At 45.0% G+C, this 24,263-nt stretch overlaps 1 protein-coding gene across 1 annotated transcript in view; it reads left to right on the plus strand.

Moving 5' to 3' along the window:
* The window catches only part of Stk32b (serine/threonine kinase 32B), a 238,495-nt gene that overhangs the window by 139,138 nt on the left and 75,094 nt on the right, over positions 1-24,263 (plus strand). Inside the window, exon 4 of the mRNA XM_060365405.1 lies at positions 19,397-19,570. Coding sequence (XP_060221388.1) covers positions 19,397-19,570 — 174 coding nt within the window. The remainder of the gene's footprint in view (positions 1-19,396; positions 19,571-24,263) is intronic.

A 24,263-nucleotide genomic window follows, 5' to 3' on the forward strand; every position in this document is an offset into this window, starting at 1 on the left:
CATTGATTGGCTGGAGTGGCTGGCTAGCCAGCTCCTTAATCTTCCTGTCTTCTACCACCACTCAGGTCTGGAGTTTGAGATATGTGCTGCCACATTGGGCTTTTCATGGATGCTGGGATCTGAACTGAGATCCTTACACTTATACAGCAAGCTCTCTACTCATTGAGCCATCTGTGCAGACCCTCAGTTCTTTTACAAAGCTATCATGTATTGCATGCATTTGTATGTTTTCATATGTGTGTTCATGTGTTTGTGGTGCACGTTGGCATGTATACATGTGCACAGGGAGGACAGAGTTTGATATCAGGTGTCTTCCTCTATTACTCTCTGCCTTCTTATTTTGAAGTAGGATCTCTCATTGAGAGAAGAACTCACCAATTCAGCAAGACTCCATGGCCAGTGAGCTCCAGGGAGCTGGCCATGTCTGCCTCCTTTGTGCTAGGATTACAGGTACATGCCGTCATGTACTGCTTTTCACTTGAGTACCAGGACCCCAAACTTGGCAAGCAGTCAACCAACTCATGGATTCATCTCCTCTGCTTCTGTCAGCTTCTCCTCAATCTCTAGCACCTCTTGCCTGAACACTTACCGCATGTGCTAGATATATATATACATATATATATGTGTATATATGTGTATATATATATATATATATATATATATATATATATATTGCTTGTAATTAAACAGGACAAACGAAAGCTGAAGCAAATGGGTCCTAAACCTACAAAGTCTTTAGGCGAGACCCAGGAGGAGTGTTTCTAGCCAGGACTGCAGGGTGTGTGGAGTGCTCCAGCAGAGGACTTTTTAAAAAAGAGATGGTAATCCATGGTTTAAATCATCTTGCTGAGATCAGAGACTTTGAGTGAACTGTGGGTGGCAATCACAATAGAAGGGGTTGATGTCCATCATGGCTGAGCTCATATGGGCACAGCACTGTCCTAATTTCAATCCTGTTCTGGTATATTTCTCAAAAGAGAAAGTTAAAAAAAAACAGTATGTTATCTTTATTCCCACCCTGGCCTTTTCACTGCATGCCTCAGCCAAGCACCAAATTCTCTCATGCTGAGGGTTAAATGTCTGAGCCTCATTCTGGGGTGAGGAAGAACTCCTGAGTTACCATATAGTCAATTACAGCTCCCGGGGGAGCATGAGGTGAGCATCAAGTACATCTGTGGGTCAGAGGAAAGGGTCCGTAGCTGAATTGGCTTGTCTGAGGTCATGCAGAGAAGAGGCTGCATGGCTGTGACTGAGATCAGGTTCATGCATCTACTCTACAAGCCTCTTGTTGGCTCATGCAGTCTCCCAGCCACAGTGGTGATAGAGCAGACCACCCAACTGTGAGGGAGACGGGAAGCTGGTGACGCTGAGTATTGTAAATGGTACCCCACACCAGAAGATGCTTTTGTACCTTTTTTTTCTGCTTGTGAATGGTGCTGTAGGAGCAATACTCTTTAGACAGACAGACAGACTGGGGGAGCAATTTTCCAGTGTTCCCTGAGGGTGTGAGTCAGCTCAGCCTCTCCCTGATGTCCTTGTCCATCCATGGCCGCAGAGTGAAGGACTTCTGCTCCAGTTTGGCAGCTCTTCATACTTCATGGTAGACAGTTGCTCTCCAATCATGATCTCAGGCATCTACGACATTCGTTTTATTTAAATCTGCTACTCATGACAACAGTCTTCACAGCAGTCTTCAAACTGTGAGTTGTGCCTGAGTGCTAAGGCAGCTGTAGGGGCAGAAGATGTGAAGAAACCTTCTCAGCAGAGCTGCTTCCTCTCCCAGAATCCTCCAGGCCCCTGAGGGCCCTCTGTCTGCTGACTTCTGTCCACCTGCAGGTTTGGCTTTGGAAACTCTGTGTTGGCAGCATCACACCCTATCCCCTTCTGTGGCAATAGGTGTGTGGTGACGGCTCTGGAAACCTGGCAGGATGAATAAAGGAGGGAGTGGGCTGCAAAGAAGAGGCCCAGAAAGGGTCTCTGTGAGCTGAATCACAGAGGGTCGTTCACACTGAGTCTTGCTAGACTTGGGTCCCTGGTGAGGTGAAGGCAGGTCCCAAATCCCAAGAGTCTAGGAAGCCTCAGAAAATGTGTGGAGCCTTTGAAACACAGATTCTGCTGTGTTTTGACCAAATTCTTTGGCCAGATTCTGCTGGCCAGCCCTGTCCCCAAGTCTGCAGGTAACCTCATACATCCTGCTGTCATTGTCACTGAGGCCCCAAAGCATTTGTTCCCACTGAACATTAAGTGGGAACATGTCAGCCTCATCCTAATAGGCCTCATTTGACCAGGCTCCATCCTTTTTTCAAAAGTAGGCAGTGCTCTCCTGGATGACCTGAGTTCAGATTTCAGAGCCCACATTAGGAAGGCCCTGTAACTTCATTTTCAGGCCGACCAGATGCTTTTGACCTCTGTGAGCACCTGCCCAGACACAAACAGAGATGGACACACCCACACACCCATGCACAATTAAAAATAAAAGAACCTTTTTAAAAAGTAAGTAAAAATTATTCAGACCTGCTCAAATGCACACACTTCTTCCAGGAGCTGAGCTGGGGGCCCTCCACCAGCACTGCATCCTGTCACACCAGCTTCTGTTCCAGACGCTTCCCGGGGATGCAACTTGATGACCAGGTTTGATGTTCCCAGAGTCTCCTGTCAGGTCTGAGAGAACTAAGATGAAAGGCTTGCCACACTTTAACAGCAGCTTATTTAGAGAGAAGAAAACCAAAGGGCTGAAACACGGGCAGACGCCTTCTTGCTTTTTGATGGAGCCATAATTGTCTTTTTTTTCCTCCCTGATTTAAACATCACAAATGCCTGCATGTTCTAGCATCTTCTTGGCTGTTTTTCCTAACAGTGTTATTTGCTACTAATATTACAATCATGTCCCTGGGAAGGAAATACCTCCATACTCATGAAACATGCACAGAGGCACAGCTGCAAATGGGGCCTGTGTTCTGCCCTTGGTGCTGTCCAAATACCCAGCTCCATCTCTCCCCCGAGTACCGGCCAGGCAAAGTTTTACTTCTACTGACAGGCACACACTATGTGGTCTTGCTGTGTTGTTTCTAATGCCAAGGCACCCTGTGCCCCGGGGTGAGTGGTCAGAGGTTAACCTGGCATTCCTTTCTGTCTTTCTGTATCTCTGTCTCTCTCTCTGTCTCTCTCTCTCTGTGTCTGTTTCCTGTCTGTGTCTGTCTCTGTCTGTCTTTCTCTGTACAACCATTTTTGTCTTCCTCTTTTTTTTTCTCCGTGCACCACATTTGTGCCTAGTGTCTTGGAGGCCAGAAGAGGGTGTCTGAGCCCCTAAAGCTGAACCGATGGTTGTGAGCTGCCGTGTAGGTGTTGGGAGTTGAACCTAGGTCCTCTGGAAGAGTAGCCACTGCTCTTAACCACGAGTCACCTCTCCAGCCCCTGGTTTAACATTCTTGCCAGTCAGCTAATTCAAAACAGGGCATCTGATAAGCAAAGGGCAACTTTTGAGCAGGATGTTGATTGACTGTGGGCATGTACGTACCCTGATCTCAAGAAGTCGCTGAAGGGATTTGAATTTCTGCCAAGCAGCTCTTTTCAATTACTTAAAATAAAGTTGGTCTCATTTAACCCTCTTATAAAAAAGGCCAGTTCCTTTCCAGAGCCCACAAAACAGGTGTGGCTAAAGCGAGAGTGTATAGAAACTTTGCCTCCAACAGTTTGTTCTTCCAGCTCTGCATTCCGGTAATGAGCACAGGGCATTTGAAAAACCCCGTCTGCTTGGTTTTGTTGTTTCTGTGGGTCTGTTTGTTTTAAAGACAAGGAAGGCTTAACTTTGTGACTTAGGAAGACTTGTAAGAAGGCTTGACCTTGCCTCAGACTGGAGCTGTATCAATACCTTCCTTTCACTGAATTTCCCATCATGTGTGCAACTGTAGGTCTCCTTTCCATATTCAATGAGAGACAGGGATGGACCAACAACTGCAGATCATGCCCAGATCACGATTTATCTATTATTTATATGGTATTCTGCCTGCATGTGTGCCTGCACACCAGAAGAGGGAACCAGATCTCATTATAGATGGTTGTAAACCACCATGTGATGGCTGGGATTTGAACTCAGAACATTTGGAAGAACAGCTAGTGTTCTTAACCTCTGAGCTATCTCTCCAGCCCCAGGACCTCATTCTCAAATATCCTCAGCAGTGCCTGAGCCTCACACTTAGACTATAGCAGCTGTGGTGAGCTTCAGTGGGTCCTCTGAGTCAGATGGGTGAAGTTCAAGGGTCTGGTTCTTTGTCTGTGGAGGCTCTAGGACTCATTGCCTCCACTGTAACATGTGGCTAGCCTCTCGATTCTCCTGCCTGCCCTGCTGTGCTATGAGATTAATAGGATATGTTTGCACAAAAGAATCCAAAGGACTGGTGTAAAGAGCTGCATCTCACAGTTGATCCTCAGCAAGACATTTGGGCCCAGTCTGTCAAGTATTCAGATGCTGTGTTTGGGTTGCCAAGACATTTAAGAGTCTTCAGCCTGTTATTTTTGCCTTCTTGTTGAAAATAATTATATTAACATATTCAGAAGGTCTTTTAAAGATTTTTTTAAAATGTGTATCATACTTGCATACATGAATGTACAGATGCTTACAAAAGGCCAGATGAAGGCGTCAGATTTCCTGGAGCAGGATCCTGTGTGTGTGTGTGTGTGTGTGTGTGTGTGTGTGTGTTAATCAAATTATATTACTCACTACAACATATACAAAATACATTGAACTCTAGAAGTCATCCAAATTCTCACTTGAGGGATTAAAAACAAAAACTATACATCACCTAGTTTCAGGGATCACAAGAAAGAAAGAGGATTCCAGACTGAGCATAGTAGGCTGTAACTAGAACAGGAAATGAATATGACACAAACTGGCTACAGAGTAAAGCGGATATTCTGGGATATTGAAAATAACCTCAGCATGACAAAGTTACCAGTTCACATTTCTTAGCCTGTATTTTCTCATGTTAAGTTGAAAAATACACAAAGCAAAAATTACTAAAATGACTAGAAAAGGAACAAGTATTCGGTGAGAGATAATTCTTTAATTGTACCCTTCTTACGATACAGCTCTTCCATGCCCCTTTATTTTGCTGGCAGCTCCTCCCTTCTCTCCACTACCCTCTTTCCTGAAATCTTTTTCCCCAGCATTCCCTCTCTCATACATATTACCCTCAATCTACCCATTCTCACTTAATCTATCCCTTTCCTCCTCTACACATCTTAACTTTGAATATCTAATTCTGGGTGTACAACTTAAGAGTTCATGTAGATACCAGACACCTAGAATAAATGTATTCTTAATCAAATAAAAGAGAACTAAAATCACATTGGGGTCCATTCTGCATGGTTATGCCTTACATCTAAAATGTCTTGGTCTCCAGTGCTGGGCGGTGCTATTTGGGGAGATGTGGAACTGTCATTAGATAAGGTAGCTAGCACAAGGAGGGCCCTGGGGAAGGTCCTTTGAAAGGAATACTTGGCCCCTGATTCCTACCTCAAAAGCCACTTCCTGGTCCACAATGCTATAAATAGCTCACCACTGTGCCTCCTGCTGTGATGAATTTAGCTGCTCTACCAGGGCTTATCCACCACGCAGGACTGAAACATTCCAAACTGTAAGCCTAAATACACCTCTCTTCCTTTTAAGCTTTGTCAGAATTAGTGACATTTCTGGGTCAAGGTATATTATCAAAAAGGGAAAAGATAACCAACAAAATGGGAGAAGTTACTTGCAAACTGTTGGGTTTGGATGAAATATTTCCCACAGATTCTGGTATTTGCATATCTTTTTGCTTTTCTGTGAATGTAAATATCACCTAGAAATTTCAGTCAAGATTGTTTTTGGCTGTGTGGGACAATCTGAATTACTTTGTCCTGCTAATGCAGCTCCCCTGATCTGTGAATGGCCTCGTTCATTTTTGCTCTATTTTCTATCTTTAGTATTTTGTAGTTTTCAAAGTGAACATCTCATACTTGCTAAACTTTAATATTCCATGATATTCAAATTGAATTGTTTGCTAAATGAATTTTCAGGCCATCCACTTTCATCTGCTTCTAGCAACACACTTTGTCTTTTGTCTGCCGAGTCTGTCTCTCCATGCTGAACTCATCTGCTGATGGGAAGCGGAGGCTCCCTTAAGGGTCCTTTTAGTTTTCTGTGTGAAACACCAGGAAGTTTGTGAGAGCAGCTGATTTACTCTCTAATTTGGGAGGGCTCTGTTTCCACTCCTTTCCCAACTGCTTTCACTGGAGCTTCAGAACAACCTGAAAAGGAGCTGAGAAGGGATGACTCCTGTCCTGGATTCTAAGGAAACAGTTCAGTTTTCCTTCCTGAGTCTGTGTTCGCTGTGGTTTCTCTGCATGTGCCCTTTATTGGGGTAAGGAAGCCTCAACCCATTCCAGCTTAATTTTGCCATGGAAGGGTGCTGAGGTTGTCAAACGCGTCCCCTTCCCCTGCCAAGATGATCATGTAGATTTGTCTTCTTCTGCAAATACCATATTTGACATTGATCTTTATTAGTTAAGTGGTCTTTGCATACTTAACATGAGCCCTAAATAGCAAGGATGTATATCTTTATACCTTGCTAGATTCTGCTATAAGTTTTGAATCTCTTAAGTCTTCTTTGGATGGCTGTTAAAATTAACCAGTGATGCTATGTTTTAAATTTACTTTTAAAATATCATATACGTGTGCTATATTTACACCTTTTCCTCTTCCCTCTGCATGCCCCCCTGCTTTCGCCCAAATTTAGGACCTCTTTAAATATATATGTTTATATATATACACACGTACATACGTACATATATTTGTATATATATATATATATATATATATATTCACCTCAACAAAGAGCACTTGCAGAGAAACCACAACTAAAGAGTCTGAATCTGTCCTCTGACACTTACCCCCATCACTGTGATGCTCTTCTCAAGCACACGGGACCAAGTAGCTATAGACTGAATCATGTGAAGTTGTGGACTTATGTAAGCAACACTGCCCCTTAAGCTGTGTCAGTGGATCTGGGATAACATTGAGGGGCTTGGGAAACACAGTTACAGGGCCCCAGGCCAGGGCTTCCGGCTCTACAGGTCTGGAATGAAACCTGATGTTTGGGGTTTTAACAGGTCCCACGGGGTTCTGAGGTACGGATGTGGGGGTCACCCTTTAAGAACATTCTGGTCTACATGCCTCTCAGCTCAACCCCAAACACCAAGAGGAAATGAAGACTGAGTAACATGTGTTTTTAACTACCTTTAATCGAGAAACTTGCAAATTTTTATGAACTACTGGGACTTGAGTGCCATGTCACCTTCTCTGGGATCCACTCAGGAGCTCTCTGCCTGTAGCACCTTGTCTGACATCCTTGGAAATCCTCCTGTAATCACAGGATTTTATGATAATCCACAGTAAAACTTTTGCATCTTGATAGCAATTATGTAACTCATTTTGGAGATAATACTTATCTTTGTTGAACATTTCTATCCATGAACAGGCCATGGAACAAGCTCTGTGTGCTTAAGTGTTCTCAGACTACTGTCATACATTACTTATTTTCTGCAGAGGCTGCACAGACGTTTTTGTTACGTTTCTGTCAAGTGTTATTGTCACTCTGGTATGACTTTAAATAGTAACGCTTTCCTTTAAAAATTTTGTTCCCACGTTTTGGTGTTAGAAACATGATTAATTTTTATATTGTGATCTTATGTACTGCAGCCTTGTCACAGTTTACAGAGTAGGGATAGTCACATGTTTGTGTGTGTGTGTGTGTCTGTGTGTGTTTGTGTTTGTGATCTCTATTTTCACATCACATGATTGTTTACATTTGAATCCTAATAAATATATAGATGTCTCTGAGATATGTAAATTTATAGAAACCATACAGATAACATTCGTTGCATGCTTATGCACATTAATAATCATGCTGTCTGAAAACAGCAACCATTTTATCTATTTCTAATCTATATGCCTTTTTTCTTGATTTACTGAATTGCCTAACTTCTAAAAGGTTATTGAACAATGTTGAAAGTAAACATCTTCAGAGGGAGGCATTCAGTGTCTCACCACTAAGTGTAGGAAGAACTATGGGCTTTCTTTAGATATAGCTATATTATTGAAGATGTTCCTCTCTGTTCCTGCATAAATAAGGGAAGAGAAGATGCAGTTACACCTCAAACCAGAAAATAAAAGAGACATGAAACACTCTCAAGAATAGAAACATTTGGCCATAAAGCAAAAAGTAACTTGAAATTATTTCATTCATATGATCATTCTCTAATGACAAAGATGAACATAGGAAGTACTTGAAATTCTGAATGTGTATGAAAATGATTCTCAGGAGTTAGAGGAGAAAAAAATAACAAAGGAAGCTAAGAAATGCTCCCATATTAAGGTTAGAATAGAAATTAATGAAGCAGATAATGCACAATCAGTACAGAAAATGAATAGAAGTAAAAGTTGGTTCTTTGAAGGATTCATAAAACTATAAGCCATCAGCTAGAGACTGGGCAAGAAAATAGTGAACGATGCTCAAATTGTCAAACCTGAAATGAGCAAAGAAGCATTGCTACCTGAAATAATAGGACAATAAGAACATAATGCAAAGCATTTTATGGCCCCAAGTTAGAGAAATTAGGTAAATTGATATAAATATATAAACCACTACACTTTGTACAAAGAGGAACAGAAAATCAGAATAGGTTTCAGTAAGGAAAAATTTTATTACTGAGAGAATTGCAGTAATCTAAAAGCAACCCTTCCAGCAGCCACATTGTTGAGGGTTCACAGGCAGCTTCCCTGTCATATAGAGAAGACACAGTCTTGAAGCACATGTCCTGGTCTTCTGGCTTTTATCTGAATACTGACAACACCAGCTGGCATCCCACCATGGACAGAGAAACTCTCAAAGGCCTCACTCATCAATGAAGAGCTATAGGCAATCAATGGCTGCTAGGAGAGGGAGAACTGGTGTTTCAGAGGGAGAAGCCCTAATAGGCAATCCCTAAAAACATACGCATGCAAGCAATCCTAAACAGACCCATCTCTCTCTCTTTCTCTCTCTCTCTCTCTCTCTCTCTCTCTCTCTCTCTGTGTGTGTGTGTGTGTGTAGGTGGGGAGTAACAACCAGGAAACAGAGAAAAGGAAGGTGAGATCTTTTTATTTATTTATTTTTATATTAATCAACGGTTATTTACTTACTATTTACCAGCTGTAGCCCCCTCCCTCTACCCTCCCAACCCCACCCTTCTTCCCTCATCTTCTCCCTGCCCCTTTCCAAGTCCACTAACCGGGGAGGACCTCCTCCCCCTTCATCTGACCCTAGCTTATCAAGTCTCTTCAGGACTGGCTGCAATGTCCTCTTCTGTGGCCTAGCAAGGCTGCTCCTCCCTCATGGGAGGGTGGGGGGTGGAAGAGCTTGCCGTTGAGTTCATGTCAGAAATAGTCCCGGTTCCCCTTATTAGAAAACCCATTTGGACACTGAGCTACCATGGGCTATATCCGAGCAGGGGTTCTAGATTATATCCATACATGGTCCTTGGTTGGAGAAATAGTCTCATGAAAGACCCCTGTGCCCTGATATATTTGGACCTTGTGGCACTCCTGTCCTCTCCAGGTCTTCCTAACTCCCCCTTCTTTCATATGATTCCCTGCACTCTGCCGATGGTTTGGTTATGAGTCTTAATATCTGCTTTGAACCTGGAAACAACCTAGATGTCCCTCAGTTGAGGAGTGGATACAAAAATTGTGGTACTTTTACACAATGGAATACTACTCAGCAATTACAAACGAGGAAATCATGAAATTTGCAGGCAAATGGTGGGACCTAGAAATGATCATCCTGAGTGAGGTATTCCCAAAAGCAGAGAGACACACATGGTATATACTCACTTATATAGACCTATAAGATAGGATAAATATACACCTAAAGAAGGTAAACAAGAAAGAGGACTCAGGGTAAGATGACCAATCCTCACTTAGAAAGACAAATGGGATGGACATTGGATGTAGGAGAAAACAAGTAATAGGACAGGAGCCTACCACAGACGGCCTCTGGAAGGTGAGATCTTACCTGGCTTCTTCTACCCTTTTATTCCATCTGGGACCCAGGCCACAGATGGTACCTCCCACATTCAGCATAGGTCCTCTCTCCTCAATTAATCTTTCCTGGTACCACCCGCAAAAACACCCCCTCAGGTGTATCTCCTCGCCTCCAGTGATTTTAAAATCTGTGGAGTTGAGAATAGCCAATATCCCCCACAAATGCAACGAGTAGAGACACAGCTGGGAGCTGGGGCTCTGTCAAGGTGTCTGTGTGTGTTGAGGGGAATGGAAATACCATCAGATAGCCAAATACGTAGATGGTTTCAGACTAGGAAGGAATGACAGGGAAAAAAAAGCCCAGACTGGTTTAAAATTGTAGATGTCTGGACAGTGAGGGATTCTAACACAAAGTGCAAGTGCGAGGTTCTTCAGACTGGTTCTATGAGCTAAGATGAAGCGATGGGGAGAAAAAGATTTGAAGACATGAAAGAGATGGAATTTCAGGCAGAAATCCAGCAGGTACTACAATCCCAAGACTAGAACAGAAAGGAAAAAAGAAATGAAAAATAAATGGAATAAGCCACCATGCCAGGAGCAGGATAAATGAGATCAGGGAGGCTGCAGGCTGATCTGTGAGGCTTTGTAAGCCTCCTGGAGAAAACTTGACTTTACTCAGTGTGTTCTGGGAAGTTCCTAGGGTGTCTGAAAGGTGAATTGCTCTGTTAGACTAAGACATGTGAAATTGCCACTTCTATGTCAAAATCAGGAGTGCACGAAATTTCAAACTGCTCAGCCCTATTTGTAGCTAGCAGTACATTTTCCACTCTTGTTTACATTGGGGATTCTATTTACAATGCTGGAACAGAACACATTATTTTTAACAAGAAGATGTCAAATAAGGCTCAAATTGCTTTCAGAATCAAACTAGTGACATTTCAGAACCAAGGGAAGTCATCAGTTTGAAAAGTCACATTAAATACATATTGCCAAGGGGGGCTGTAGGCCTTAGGTACAGCTGATGGAAGGGCTGCCGTGTTGCTGCCAATCCCCAAACATCATCAGCTCCAGTGTTTCATTCTGAGAGTGGAAGAGTTCACTCACCTTCTATTTAAAATGTAGCCCTCTGGCCTTTTTGTGTTTACATTGCACTGTTTTTTTTAAATATCTTTTGATATTATATAATTACATTATATTTTTAAAACCTGCATTGATGATGAACTACAATTACATTGCACTTTTAACACTTGGATCGATAGTGAATAGATTGATTTTTTTTCCATTAAAAAAAGATGGGGAATCCGTTCTTGATTTCATTCATTGCTCAGTACTAGGATTTGTACCCAGGGCTTCTCTCACGCTAAATAAACACCCTCAGTGAGCTATATTTCCCAGCACCTTGTTTTATTTTTTTGCCTTTGAGACAGGGTCTCACCTAGTCTGGCCTTGACTGTGTAGCAATCCACCTCCATCGACCTCCCCTCTTGGATTCAAAGCCTGTGCCTTCAAGCTCACCTTGGGATGGTGTTTTCACAGAGAATGAGTGGTTTTCAGAGAGGGTCTTGGATGTTAAACAGAGGTGCTGATATCCTGAGTGATCCGACAGATGGGAAGCACAGCTCTAGGCCAGAAGGACACAGTGGTGTGATTGAAGAGGGTCTGTGGGAGATGCAAAGAGCTTTGAAAATGCTGTCAGTAAAAGGAGCTCAGGGGAGAGGAGCCCTGGAAGGAAGATGAGCGTCAGGGGCAAGTTTTTCAGCTTATCTGCCCCTCACTGTCACCTGAAAAGTAGAAACCTGAGCATCCATACCAAGAAGTGGTCCACTATGCTGGGAACATGAAGAACCTTGATCTTTAGGTTCCAGGCTCTGGAAACCACCAGGACCACCTGATGCTCAGAAGACACTCAGTCTATGAGGGTCACCATCTTGACTCTTCCCACCTCTATACTAGGAGATGTTCCTCTCAAGGTAAGAGTAAGGTATAGATTTCCTTGGAAATTTAGCCAGAAGGAGTACAGCTACCCCAACACCCATATCCACACACTTTTTGGTTGTTTTCACTTTAGATTCTGGCCTCATTATGTAGCCCTGGCTAGCCCAGAAATCACTGCATACACCAGGCTGTCCTTGAACTCACACATAACCATCATCTTTTGCTTCCTGAATGGAGTGCTGGCATTAAGGTGGGCCTCGTGGGCACACTCTCACGATTTTAAAACAAACAAACAAACAAACAAACAAACACATTTTTCCTCTCTCTCTCTCTTTTTTTCTTACTCATCCTATGCCAGTTTTGTGAAGGCTCTAGGTTAAATTCTAAGATCAATATGACACAAGAATATCTGCTTTTGTAGACAGGTGGCACCTGTAGTAGGCAAAGGTCCTCAAAGTTAGCATAACAGGCAGTAGGGTCTGTGCACTTGAAGACACGTTGAATTCCTTGCAAGATATTTAGGTGCTTTGGCTCAAAGAGCAGGGTGGTTCATGAGGCTCTTCCACTCCCATGTTGTCTCCTTGACATGCAGGAGACAGAACATGGCTGACCAGCTCCATTTGACTTCGTGAGATAGAAGATAGAAGCCAGCTTCCCGGGAAGAATAATGACAGCCATCATGTCTTAGTGGTTAGAGGACAATGTGGCTCAAGTCAAATTTAAATAATAAAAATGTTTGTTATTGTGAAGGTTATTAAAAATGTTATTAAAGATGTCTCTGTATCAAGCACAATGCAGGCTTGATAAGCTCCTTCTACTTGTACAATGGGAGCTGACAGGGAGGCTGACATCCCATTATTGGATTTCTGTCACAGAGAAGACTATTTTTAGGTCCTTTTTGCAGGACTTTAGATAGCCAAGAGTCACTGAAGCTGAGAGTAGTGGATGAGGCCCCCTCTCTCCATCAGCACCCGAAGAGGTGGTATTAGATATGGGCAGACCCAAGGCAATGTCCAGCTCTTCACCTCTGCACACAACAGACAGTAAGGATTTGGGGCAGGTGGACCCTTGGAGAGCTGTGATTGTCCTAGCAGCTGTGCTTTCCTGATTGACATCCTCAGAGCCATGTACTCAATAACTTCTGCTCCAGGAGGAGAAGTGTGGAAAGAACTGTTGCAGAACTGTTTCTTTCGGGGGGACAGGCTTCAGGCTGGTGAAAGTCTAAGGCTTCTGGTTTCCCTGCAGGGGCCTCCTGCTCCTTCCACACTTTGCCCACTACTAACAACACCCCTTCTGTGGCCCACGGCTCTCAGCACTGGGTGAGGGGAGATCAGTCACTGAGGATACAGAACAGCTGGACTTACGTTTCATCTCCAACCTTTGCCCTGGAAACTCTTCTTCTGCTTTTCCTGGGTTGTTGCCATGTCTCTTAGCTGGCTCTCATTGTTCATAAGCAACACCAATCTTAGGATTGCTTAACCTCTTTGAGCTTTAAGATGCCCTGAGGTTTTAAAAACAATTTCTCTGGGCTCATGGTTTCAGGGGCTTCAGTCCATTGTGATGGGGAAGGCATGATGGACTCCTGACATGGCAGCTGGACCAGGGAGAGCTAGCCTGGAACTGGAGAGGTGTAATCTTTAAAGGCCACCCCCAGCAGCCAAGGCTCTCTCTCTGAAAGGCTCCTTATCTTCCCTGGTTGGGGAACAAGTGCTCAAACACACAAGCCTGTGGAAGACATGCCACACTCGACACACAGCAGTTCCTCATCATGAACCTCACCCCATATAGGCTGAACAAAGTGAAGGACAAAGTGAACTCAGAAAGCCTTTGAGAAGGTGGATGGTGCCTCGTCTGCACTGTACCAGCCTGAACTGTTGTTATTTCGGGCCACAAAGTGGTCACACAACTCAGCCTCCAAGGGTCAGGGAAGGCTTCTTCCAGAGCATGCAGTAGTCCAAGCCTTTGGTTCCCAGCCTCAGCCCTGAGGCCATGTTCAGAGACAGGCAGTTCTTTGTGATGGGGAGCTTGGCTCAAGGATTATGCAAGGCTGCACCTACCAAGTAAGACTGAATCATCCCAGTCAGACTCCACAGATATCATATAGAAAAAAAAAATTCCCCTTTGACTTAAGCTCGCCAGGGTTGGTTCACATAGGCATACTGTTTATCGCACTAAAATCTCAGTGGGAGCCATTTCCATATGGTTTCTGTTCTAAGAGAGAAAAAACAAAAACAAAACAAACAAACAAAAAAAAAAAAACAAAAGCACATGTCGTTCACTGTTTAAAGATAGCCAGAAGAGACTATTTCTGCTTCTAACACAGAAATGGCAGATGTTTGAGGTGACAGACATGTAAATACCCTCATCTGATCATTTTACATTGTCAAATATCACACTATAGCCTGTTAGTTAGGTGAAATTGTGTTTTAGTAAAACAAAACAAAACAACAACAATAACTCATGCTTTTCCTAAACAGTTCCTCAACTGTGAGTTCAGACATGATCCATGTTTCTCTTTCTGGGGAAGCCTCATGCACTTTTTTTTTTTTTTTTGTCTATTTTAAGCAAAAAGGATCTTTGAGAATGAATTGCGGATGGTTTGTCTACTTCTATTTTCTTGAACCTCTTTTTTTCCTATTTTTTAATTTTTTATTTAATTTATTTTTATTAATTGCAGTTTATTCACTTTGTGCCCTTCTGTAGCTCCCTCCCTCCTCCCCTCCCAATTCCACCCTCTTTCCTCCTCCTCCACTCATGTCCCTCCCCAAGTCCACTGATGGGACTCCTCCCCTTCTTTCTTTCTGATCCTACTCTATTAGGTCTCATCAGGAGTGGCTGCATTGTGTTCCTCTATGGCCTGGTAAGGCTGCTCCTCCCTCAGGGGGAGGCGATCAAAGAGAAGGCAACTGAGTTCATGTCAGAGACAGAGTCCCGTTACTAAGGAACCCACTTGGATACTGAGCTGCCATGGGCTACATCTGTGCAGGGGTTCTAGGTTATCTCCATGAATCATCCTTGATTGGAGTATCAGTCACAGAAAAAAACACTGTGCCCAGATTTTTTGGTTCTGTTGTTATGCTTGTGGAGCTCCTGTCCTCTCCAAGTCTTCCTATCTCCCCCTTTTTTCATAAGATTCCCTGTACTCTGCCCAAGGTTTGGCTATCAATCTCAGCATCTGCATCGATACCCCGCAGGGTTGAGCCTTTCAGAGGCCCTCTGTGGTAGGCTCCTGTCCTGTTCCCTGTTTTCTCCCTCTTTTAAAAATTATTTTATGAGTGTTTGTCTGCATTTTAACCATGTACCATGTGAATGCAGTGCTCACAAATGCCAGAAGAGGGCATCAGATGACCTGGAACCAGAGTTACAGGCAGTTGTGAGCTGCCATGTAGGTTTTGGGGATTGAGCTCAGCTCCTAAGAGCAGCCAGCTCTCTTAACTGCTAAGCTCTCTCTCCAACCCCTATTTCCTTAGGTTTCCTGTTTGTTCTTTGCCACAAACTTTGGGTTTTTATTTTTCAGTTTGTTGTGTTATGAATTTCATAAGTCATTTGCTTTTTTTAGGAGCTAAGTGGGAAACTGATGTATTTAGAAACAACAAAATAGAGATTGTGACAGTGGCTCAATTGATAAAAGCTCTTGTTGTGTAAGTAGGAGATCCTGAGTTTGATCCCCAGAAACAATGTAAAAAAGCCAGGTGTGGTGATACACATGTGCAACCTCAGTTCTGGAAGGTGAAAGGTGGGAAACCCTGGAACTTGCTGCCTGTCAGTCTACTCCAGTCAGTGAGCTTCAAGATAAGGAGAGACCTTGTCTCAAAAACAAGGTGCATGAGTAGCAACATTTCAGACTGACCTCTAGTTTACCCATGTACATGGGTAAATGTACCTATACATGTGTGTGTATATGCACACACACACAATAACAAACATTGCATTCTCCATACTGGCCTACTCAGAAACCAGGCCAGGATTAATAACATCCTCACACCTCCCAGCTGTCTCTGTGCTTAGAAGAGAACCTAATGATCCAGACTTTTCAGAAGTCCAGTGTCACTGTGTGAGAGCACACTCATCCGGCATCTCCATCATTTCCATGACAATATGCAGCCTTGCGATGGGCATAATTGTCATTCTAGTGCAAGGAGGAGCAAGAAGGACAACGACACAGAGCCGCAGAATAGCACAAAAGCAGAGGTTGGTGGAAGGTCACCCTCTGTTCTCAGCTCTAGCTGTGTGTCTCCTTGGGAAAGCAGGGTCTATGGCCTGGAGCAAAATGAACATCTGTTTCAAGAAACAGCCCAAAGTTGAATTATTGCTTAAATGATGTTCTCTTTGCATTTCAGTTGTCTCTTTTAGAATTAGTCCCAGTCTGCAATCTTCCCCCTCAAACCTGACATCACTTCTCCAATGGATTCTGGTAGAATGTTTAATGAGATCCTGTTTGACAGCCCAGCAGTTACTGAAGAGAATGTGTGGTACAGAGCAGTGGCTATTAATGTGATGTTCTCTATGGTCTGTCATCCACTAGAGTGCAAACTGAGTTTCCATGGAAGACATGTTACATGTGTTGTCTTTGGGCTGTCAGGACTTGCAGTCTTTAACTCTGAAGACATGCCCCCCCAGCAATCCCAATCTTCTAAGACCTTCCACATAGTAGCAGATACATAGGAACACACACACTGCATCACATGTGGCTCTTTTAGTTCTTCTTGGTGTGAACATGCCCCCCAAACTCTCATGTTGGAGGCTTGACTCTCAGTCATATGTCAATGACATTCACAATCCAGGTCTTTGAGAAGTAATTAAAGGGTAAATGCAGCTATGGATACAGCCCTGTGATGGTATCAGCAGCTTTAGAAGAAAATGGAAAATGGTGGCTACCAGCTAGTTCTCTATTGGTATAAGTTGGTCAGTGATGCCTGAAGCCATGATGGCACCTCTAAAAACGCTTAAGAATTCTCACATCATATGTGCTGGCTCTTCTATCCTCACATTTTAAAATGAGTTCAGTAAGTTTTCTCTTGTTTCAAAAACATAACAAAGATAAAATTAGGTACCACACTAAGACCTAAAGTCTTAAAAACACCAAGGTATTTCCCACTCATGTTCTGTGGCCAGCTGGGCCACACTGAGCAGTTCTTCTTTTTGTGCGTTTATCTGGAACATCCTCATGGCCAAGGTGGCTCATACACGGCTGGCCTTGGTGTTAGCCATCAGCGGGAATATGGTAGCAACCACTGGCCAGTGAATATTGGGTTAGGTGGGATGGGGCCAGATTCCAACAGCTGGAAGTAAAAGTTGCCAGCTGTTTTAAATGCCTGGGCTTGAGTGTCATAGAGCATCAGTGAGCTCAAGGGTTCTAGGAATGAACTGCCTGTGGAAAGCAGCAGCATGAACAGAGGGCAAGGGGATTGCTGGGGGGTGGGGAGGGGCATGTCTTCAGAGTTCGAGGCTGCAAGTCCTGACAGCCACATTAGTCAGCTTCCCATTGCTGAGACAGAACACCTGAGCTAACAACTTTGAAGGAAGAAAGGCTTGCTTTGGTTCAGTGTTTCAGAGACTTCAGTCTGTGGCTGCAATGCCATTTTAATAACACAACATCCTTCCATTAAGAAGGTTTTCATTATTAAGGCTCTACTTCCTAAAGTTTTATCACCTTCCCGTCATGCCACAGGCTGGCCATCAAGCCTCCAACACATTGCTCTTTGTGGAGCCTCCCAGGTACATACTGTAACAACAGGGGTTTAAAGAATAAGCAAACCCAAATGTAACATATGGACATCCAGCCAGTTAATAGGCTATCTGCCTGCCAGCCTGGGGATAAATGTTGACACTCAGACTTGCCTTACTGTAAGAAATGAGGTGAGCCCTCTGTGCAGATGTGGTATGGGATTGGAAAGCCTTCTGCCAGCTCACCTACAGCATGGTGCCCAAGGCAATATCTGTAGGGCTTTCATCGCTGAGGGGGCAGCGGAGACAGCCAAGGTGCTGAGCCGAGATGCCCCTCTGAGGAGCACACTGTAACGGTAGCCACCCTGCTACAGCAGCTGCCAAAGTGGCTGCAGGACAGCCCACTCTGGTGGAGATAGCACCCCAAATCGCAGCCTGGGTAGTCATGCCACAACAGCCTGTCCTCAAGCCACATGGCCCGCTGCTTCCCCCAAATTACAGTGGTCCACTGCCCCTCGGCCCTACAGCACACTGCCTTCCCCCTGCTGAGGCCCACTGCCCCCCCAGCACTGCAGCACACTAGCCTCCTGCCCCGCCCCCTCCTTATGCCATCTATACAGATACACAGCTATAGATATAGCCCCAAAAAGCTATATCTAGCCCTTGAGCGTGGACCACTAAATCTTAAAGTGGTATGCTGGCTGCTCCTCCTGCCCACCTCAGGGCAGTCAGCTCCTCCTTCTTGCCCTGGGACCATGGAGATGGAAGACAGAAATGGTGGGCAGGTCAGCACCTCAGCAGGAGCTGATGACTACTCCTGCCTCAGCCTACTCCTATGGGAACTGAAACCTTTCCTGCCCAAGAATGCCTACTGCCACCATGAGAGCTGTCCATAGTGATGACAACCTTTCCTGCTTCAGCCTTTTGCCTTCACAGTGGCCAGACCCCCTGCCTGAGAAAGCTCTAAAAGCCCAGCTCCTCCCCCAGACCTCTGTAACTGTCTTCTCCGGCCCCTCAGTAGGACTCATTGCAGATTACGCTGATTTGAGGTGAAAAGTCTGGACAAAACCCTACCAATCGCTGAGCAGCAGAACTCACCAATCCCTGAACAGGCAAGCCCACCAATCCCTGAGCTGCTCAAGCTCAGGACTTGAAATCCCACCAATCCTCACTCTGGAAATCCCTGCCCTAGAAAGCTCTGCCCCCTAAAAACAATCCTATATAAAGGCTGTGTCTGCCTCATTCCCTGCTGTCTCCTCCTGGGAGCAGCGGCCATCAGGTTTGGACTTGTCCCACCAATAAATTTCTTTTAAGAGATTCACTGCCTGCTGTGACTTTCTCATTGGAAGAAGCAATAAAGAAGAAGAAAAGAAAGAAGTGAAGAGACAGAATTCAGACTCCTAGGCTCCTCAGCTCATTAGGGGTTGGGGCAACCCTTCCCTGGGAACTGCGACATCTCTGCTTAAGAAGCCTCTTCTCAGAGCTGTGTAGTTCCTGGGCTTCTATGTCTCAGGACACCCCTGGGACACTGTCCCGCCTCTGAGCTGGGATACCTTCCCAGCCCTTTGAGTTAAGTTTCCTGGACACCTTCCCACCTGATCAGGAAGGCCAATAAAGAAACAACAATAGCATCAGCATCCCTCTGGGCCCCGGTCTGTCTTGCTGTAAAATGGAGTGTTGGCCCTGAAGACGCGAGGGATGTTTTCACCCCTGACCTGTGTCCCTCTGTGTTCCTAGGTACTCCTTCCAGGATGAGGAAGACATGTTCATGGTGGTGGACCTGCTCCTGGGCGGCGACCTGCGCTATCACCTCCAGCAGAACGTGCACTTCAGTGAGAAGACTGTGAAGCTGTACATCTGTGAGCTGGCCCTGGCTCTGGAGTACCTGCAGAGGTACCACATCATCCACAGGTAATGCTGCCAGTCGAAGGCAGGGATGGTGCAGTGGGCAGTGGCAGAAAAGGACTTGTCCCGGTGCTGGTTAGAAGCTACAGTGCATGGGGGACAACAAAAGGCGGAAGAGCGTTGATACCGTCTTTACGTTCCCAGCCGACAACAGACTATGGTGTTGGTGTTGCAAAAGTGGAGATGAGGCCTGACCGCTGCCTGTCCTCCACTTTGTGTTATTTTGAGGGTGCGGGGCTGGCAGCTGGTCTGGACTTCTGTATCCAAAGACGTCTGGGCTCACTTCTAATGATGTGACTGAGCTTGGAGGAGACACTGTGACATCAGGGGTTGCCTGGGACACCTTAGAATCTAGCTCAGAGTCCTCAACCCCTGCTTGGTCTGTGCCAGCTCCCAGCTGTAAGCGGAGAAAGAGGGACCCGTCATGTACCCAGGAAGACCTTCCACATAAACGTCCCATTCCAAACAATCAAATAGCAAAAAGGCCAGGAATAAACAACCTCTGGAAACATCAGATCAGCAGCAACATAGCACTGCTCTGCTTGTGAGTTGGCAGGGACGAGTCCACCCTTTCCTTCTGTCCTTTGAAGCCAGTGCTGTGCGTTGCAGAGGCTTCTTCTCCAGCCGTCAGTGATGCTGGTCTTGGGCTTTAGGGAAATGGCATTTCTGCCTCTGTGGGGGACCTTAATCTTCCTGCCTGTGCCCAGCAGCACCACAGTGAAGAGGTGAGTTTGCTGGCAGAAGCAGCAGTTCCAGGTGGAATTCACGATATCTTCTTATGGACCACAGAGAGGAACAGAGGGGAGGGCTTTAAATGTAGTCTGCTGTGGTCACGCTGTGTCCTTATGATCCTCTTCTAACTTAGAAAGTTTCAGAAAACCTGGAAAGGGCAAGGGCTTCTCAGTCACGAAGGCAGATTCAACACTCCTCCCACCCCACCCTATGCCATCCCACCCCCACACAGGAACCCCTATCACCACCCTCAGTCACACACACACACACACACACACACACACACACACACACACGTCTCTATATTTTCTCCCTTCCATTAAAATCCCAATTAAGTGATAGGAAGGCATTTTTTTTTGCTGTTGCCATTTTATTTTATTTTTTTATTTTTTTTATCAGTTACATTTTATTAACTCTGTATCCCAGCCATGTCCCGATCCCTCATTCCCTTCCCAGTCCCTCCCTCCCTCCCTCATCTCCACCGTGCCCCTTTCCAAGTCCACTGATAGGGGGGACCTCCTCCCCATTCATCTGATCCTGTTTTATCAGGTATCTTCAGGACTGGCTGCAAAGCCCTCCTCTGTGGCCTAACAGGACTGCTCCTCCCTTCAGGGGTGGGGAGACCAAAGAGCCAGTCATTGAGTTCCTGTTAGAAATAGTCCCTGTTCCCCTCACTTTGGGAAACCAATTGGTTACTGAGCTACCACAGGCTACATCTGAGTGGAGGTTCTAGGTTATATCCATACATGGTCCTTGGTTGAATGTCAGTCTCAGAAAAGACCCTGTGCCGAGATATATTTGGTCCTTGTGGAGCTCCTATCCTTTCCCCATCAGACTAACTCCCCTTCTTTCTTATGATTCCCTGTACTCTGCCAAAGGTTTGGTCATGAGTCTTTGCTTTGAAAACACTGCTAGTTAGAGTCTTTCAGATGCGCTCAGTAGACTCCTGTCATACGTTCAATGCACATCCCATCTGTCTTTCTAAATGAGGATTGATCATCTTACCCCATGTCCGCTCAATTGATTATCTTTTTTAGGTGTATAGATTTCATTATGTTTATCATATCTTATAGGTCTATATAAGTGAGTATATCCCATGTTTGTCTTTCTCCTTCTGGGATATTTCACTCAGAATGATCTTTTCTAGATCCCACCATTTGCCTGCAAATTTCATGATTTCCTCCTTTTTGCTTGCTGAGTAGTATTCCATTGTATAAAAATACCACAATTTCTGTACCCATTCTACCGTTGATGGACATCTGGGTTGTTTCCAGGTTCTGGCTATTACAAATAGAGCTGCTATAAACATGGTTGAGCAAGTGTCCTTTTTGTGTACTTGAACAAACTTTGGGTATATACCTAGCAGTGGTATAGCTGGGTCTGGAGGAAGCACTATTCCTATTTGTCTTAGAAAGCGAGGAAGGCATTTTTTAATGATAAGTTCATAAGGATGGGATCATCACATAACACTAGGGAGCCAGGAAGATGTGGAAGGATATGTGATGTAGGACAGTGGATTAAAAAATAAAATTAAGCTGTTATTCTCAGAGAGTCACAATTCCCACAATGCTCAGCCATCCACAGCAATTTCTATGGGGAAAAGAGAGAGGAGAAAAAAAAAAGACTAAAAGAAGAGACAGTGGCTGGTAGCCTTCAGGACATCAGGTAGTCTTGATGTCTGTCTCACAGTAACTCCCATTCCTCACCAGGCAGGAAACAGAAGGTGAGTCCCAAGAAAAAGAGAGCATCAGGGAGAGGCTGTGTGATGCACATGGCCCTAGCCAGGCACCATCCCTGACTTACGTAGAGCAGCAAGATCACCTAGGATGTACATCAAATGCTGAGAGAGAATTCTTCCTGGCCAGTGGGGACCTCCGGGTGCTGCTGGGCCTTCATCCCCCAGGCAGCCAACACCCATGACTTCAGTAAGGATGGATTGAGCTGGGAGGTGAGACTGGGACCTCAGGGGTTGCCCCTCCCATTCCTTATCAGTTCCTAGCTGGATCACAGCAAGAAAGGACTATCAGATGCCCAGGGAAATCTTCCAGCCTTACAATCTGTACACCACATGGAAGGCCAGTGAGATGGCTGCCTAGATAAAGGTGCCTGGAGCTGAGCCTGACAGTGAGCTCAGTTCGTCAGACCCACGTAGCATACGGAGAAAAACAATTCCCATAGGTTCTCCTCTAACCCAAGTATATACAGCATGCGTGTGTGCCTGTGTAGGTATGTACACACATATAAATAAATGTAAAAAAAATTGCCAGGTTCTGTAGCACATAACTTTTAATCCCACTCTGGAGGCAGAAACAGGTAAAATTCTGAGTTCAGGGCCAGCCTGGTTAACATAGATAACAGGTTCTTAGCCAACCAGGGCTGCAAGGTGAGACCCAGTCCCAAATGCTAATACTAATTAAAACTAATACTAATGATACTTCATCAGGAAAGTAGGGACAATGAATGTGTCCACAAGACTGAGAAGAAAACCTTCAAATACTTGTGTTCAGTAGAGGGAAGGCAGCAGCAGCCTGACGTGAAAATGCTGAAGGCAGAGTATGTATTAGTGGCGTGGAGCTCAGTGCTGCAGTTAACAGTCTGAGCTACAGAAGGGTAAGGGGATGGGGCAGTGGAAGAGGCTGCTGCTGCGTCATAAAAGAGTCTCAGAATTATTTGTCTCTTTGAATGTTTCCGTGCGCACTTTGATACAATAGTGGAAAAGGAGGTGAGGGAGAAGGAGGTGGAAGAAGGAGGAGACGTTGCAGGAGTTTTAAGAGAAGTTGGAGAAGGAGAAGAAGTAGCAGATCTCTAGAGAGTATCACCGAAGGCTGTGGTTCAAGAAGTTCATATACTAGCTTTTGAATGTGGGTCTGTGGTCTGGGTCTGAGCACCCCACTTTTGGTAAAGGCTGCTGGGATGGGCATACCTCTGTTGACTGGCCAGGCGTCTATTTTGTGTCTCAGAGACAGGGTCTCACTGTGTAGTCCAAAGCTAGCTTTGAACTTGTGATCTTCCTGCTTCGGGCTCCGAGGACTGGGACTCCAGGCCTGCACCACCATTCCTGGCTCAAGCAAATAGCTCCAGCATGCAGTATTTGGGAATTCTCAAAACTGTCTCGCGCTCATTTTGTGGAGTAAATGATGTCTTCCCCAAATCTGCTCAGAGTCTCAGGGACACTGAGGATATAGATCCTGAAGTCCCAGAGCAGAACAGGGACAGGTAAGATGGAGAACAGAACTGTCTTATTACATCCCTATTGAGCTTTCTGAAGACCTCAACTGCCCTCAAGAAAGCATGGCAGCAGCCACTCCTCTAAGCACCCACAAGGACCCTGCTTACACCTTAGGCAGGGCTCCTCTCCGGTGGTTCTGGGGGACAGAAGATGAATTTTAAGTTCCCAGGAGCAGACACTCAGTATTAGCCCAGGACAGGTCCTAGAGCACAGTAGATATTTAATAGGTGCATGGTCTTTGAGTAAATGACCTGGGAGACCTGAGGAACTGAAATCGTTTGCTCAGGCAGAGGATTTTTCTCCCTGGCAGGTTCTTCAGTCAACCAAATACTATGAAAACCCAGTTGGTCAATCTGCAGTTAACAGCACTTCTGTGTGCCGGATAGTGAATTGGGAATGGATACACTCATAAATGTCTGGCCTCCTTCTATACTGAGACATCCCTGAGTACTCAATGAGGACCACCAGGCTCAGAGGGGTCTCAGTGGGTTCAGGAGTGTTCTGTTGAAGCCAGCTCGTGATCTTAAAGAACACAGACAACAAGGGTAAGATTTGAGCCTGGGGAGCAAGCACGCTTTCGGAGAAGAGAGCACGCCTTCAGTATGCCTCACCTAGGTGGAAAAGAGGACATTTGCTGATGCAAAGCAGTCCAGAGAAATGGTTTCTGAGAAGCCTGAATGTGTGTCTGCTGGTGGTGGAGTCATTGCAAGCCTCTGAAGTGACATTTGGCCATGTAAG

This window comes from Meriones unguiculatus, chromosome 12, assembly GCF_030254825.1.
Source record: "Meriones unguiculatus strain TT.TT164.6M chromosome 12, Bangor_MerUng_6.1, whole genome shotgun sequence".
NCBI lineage: Eukaryota > Metazoa > Chordata > Mammalia > Rodentia > Muridae > Meriones > Meriones unguiculatus.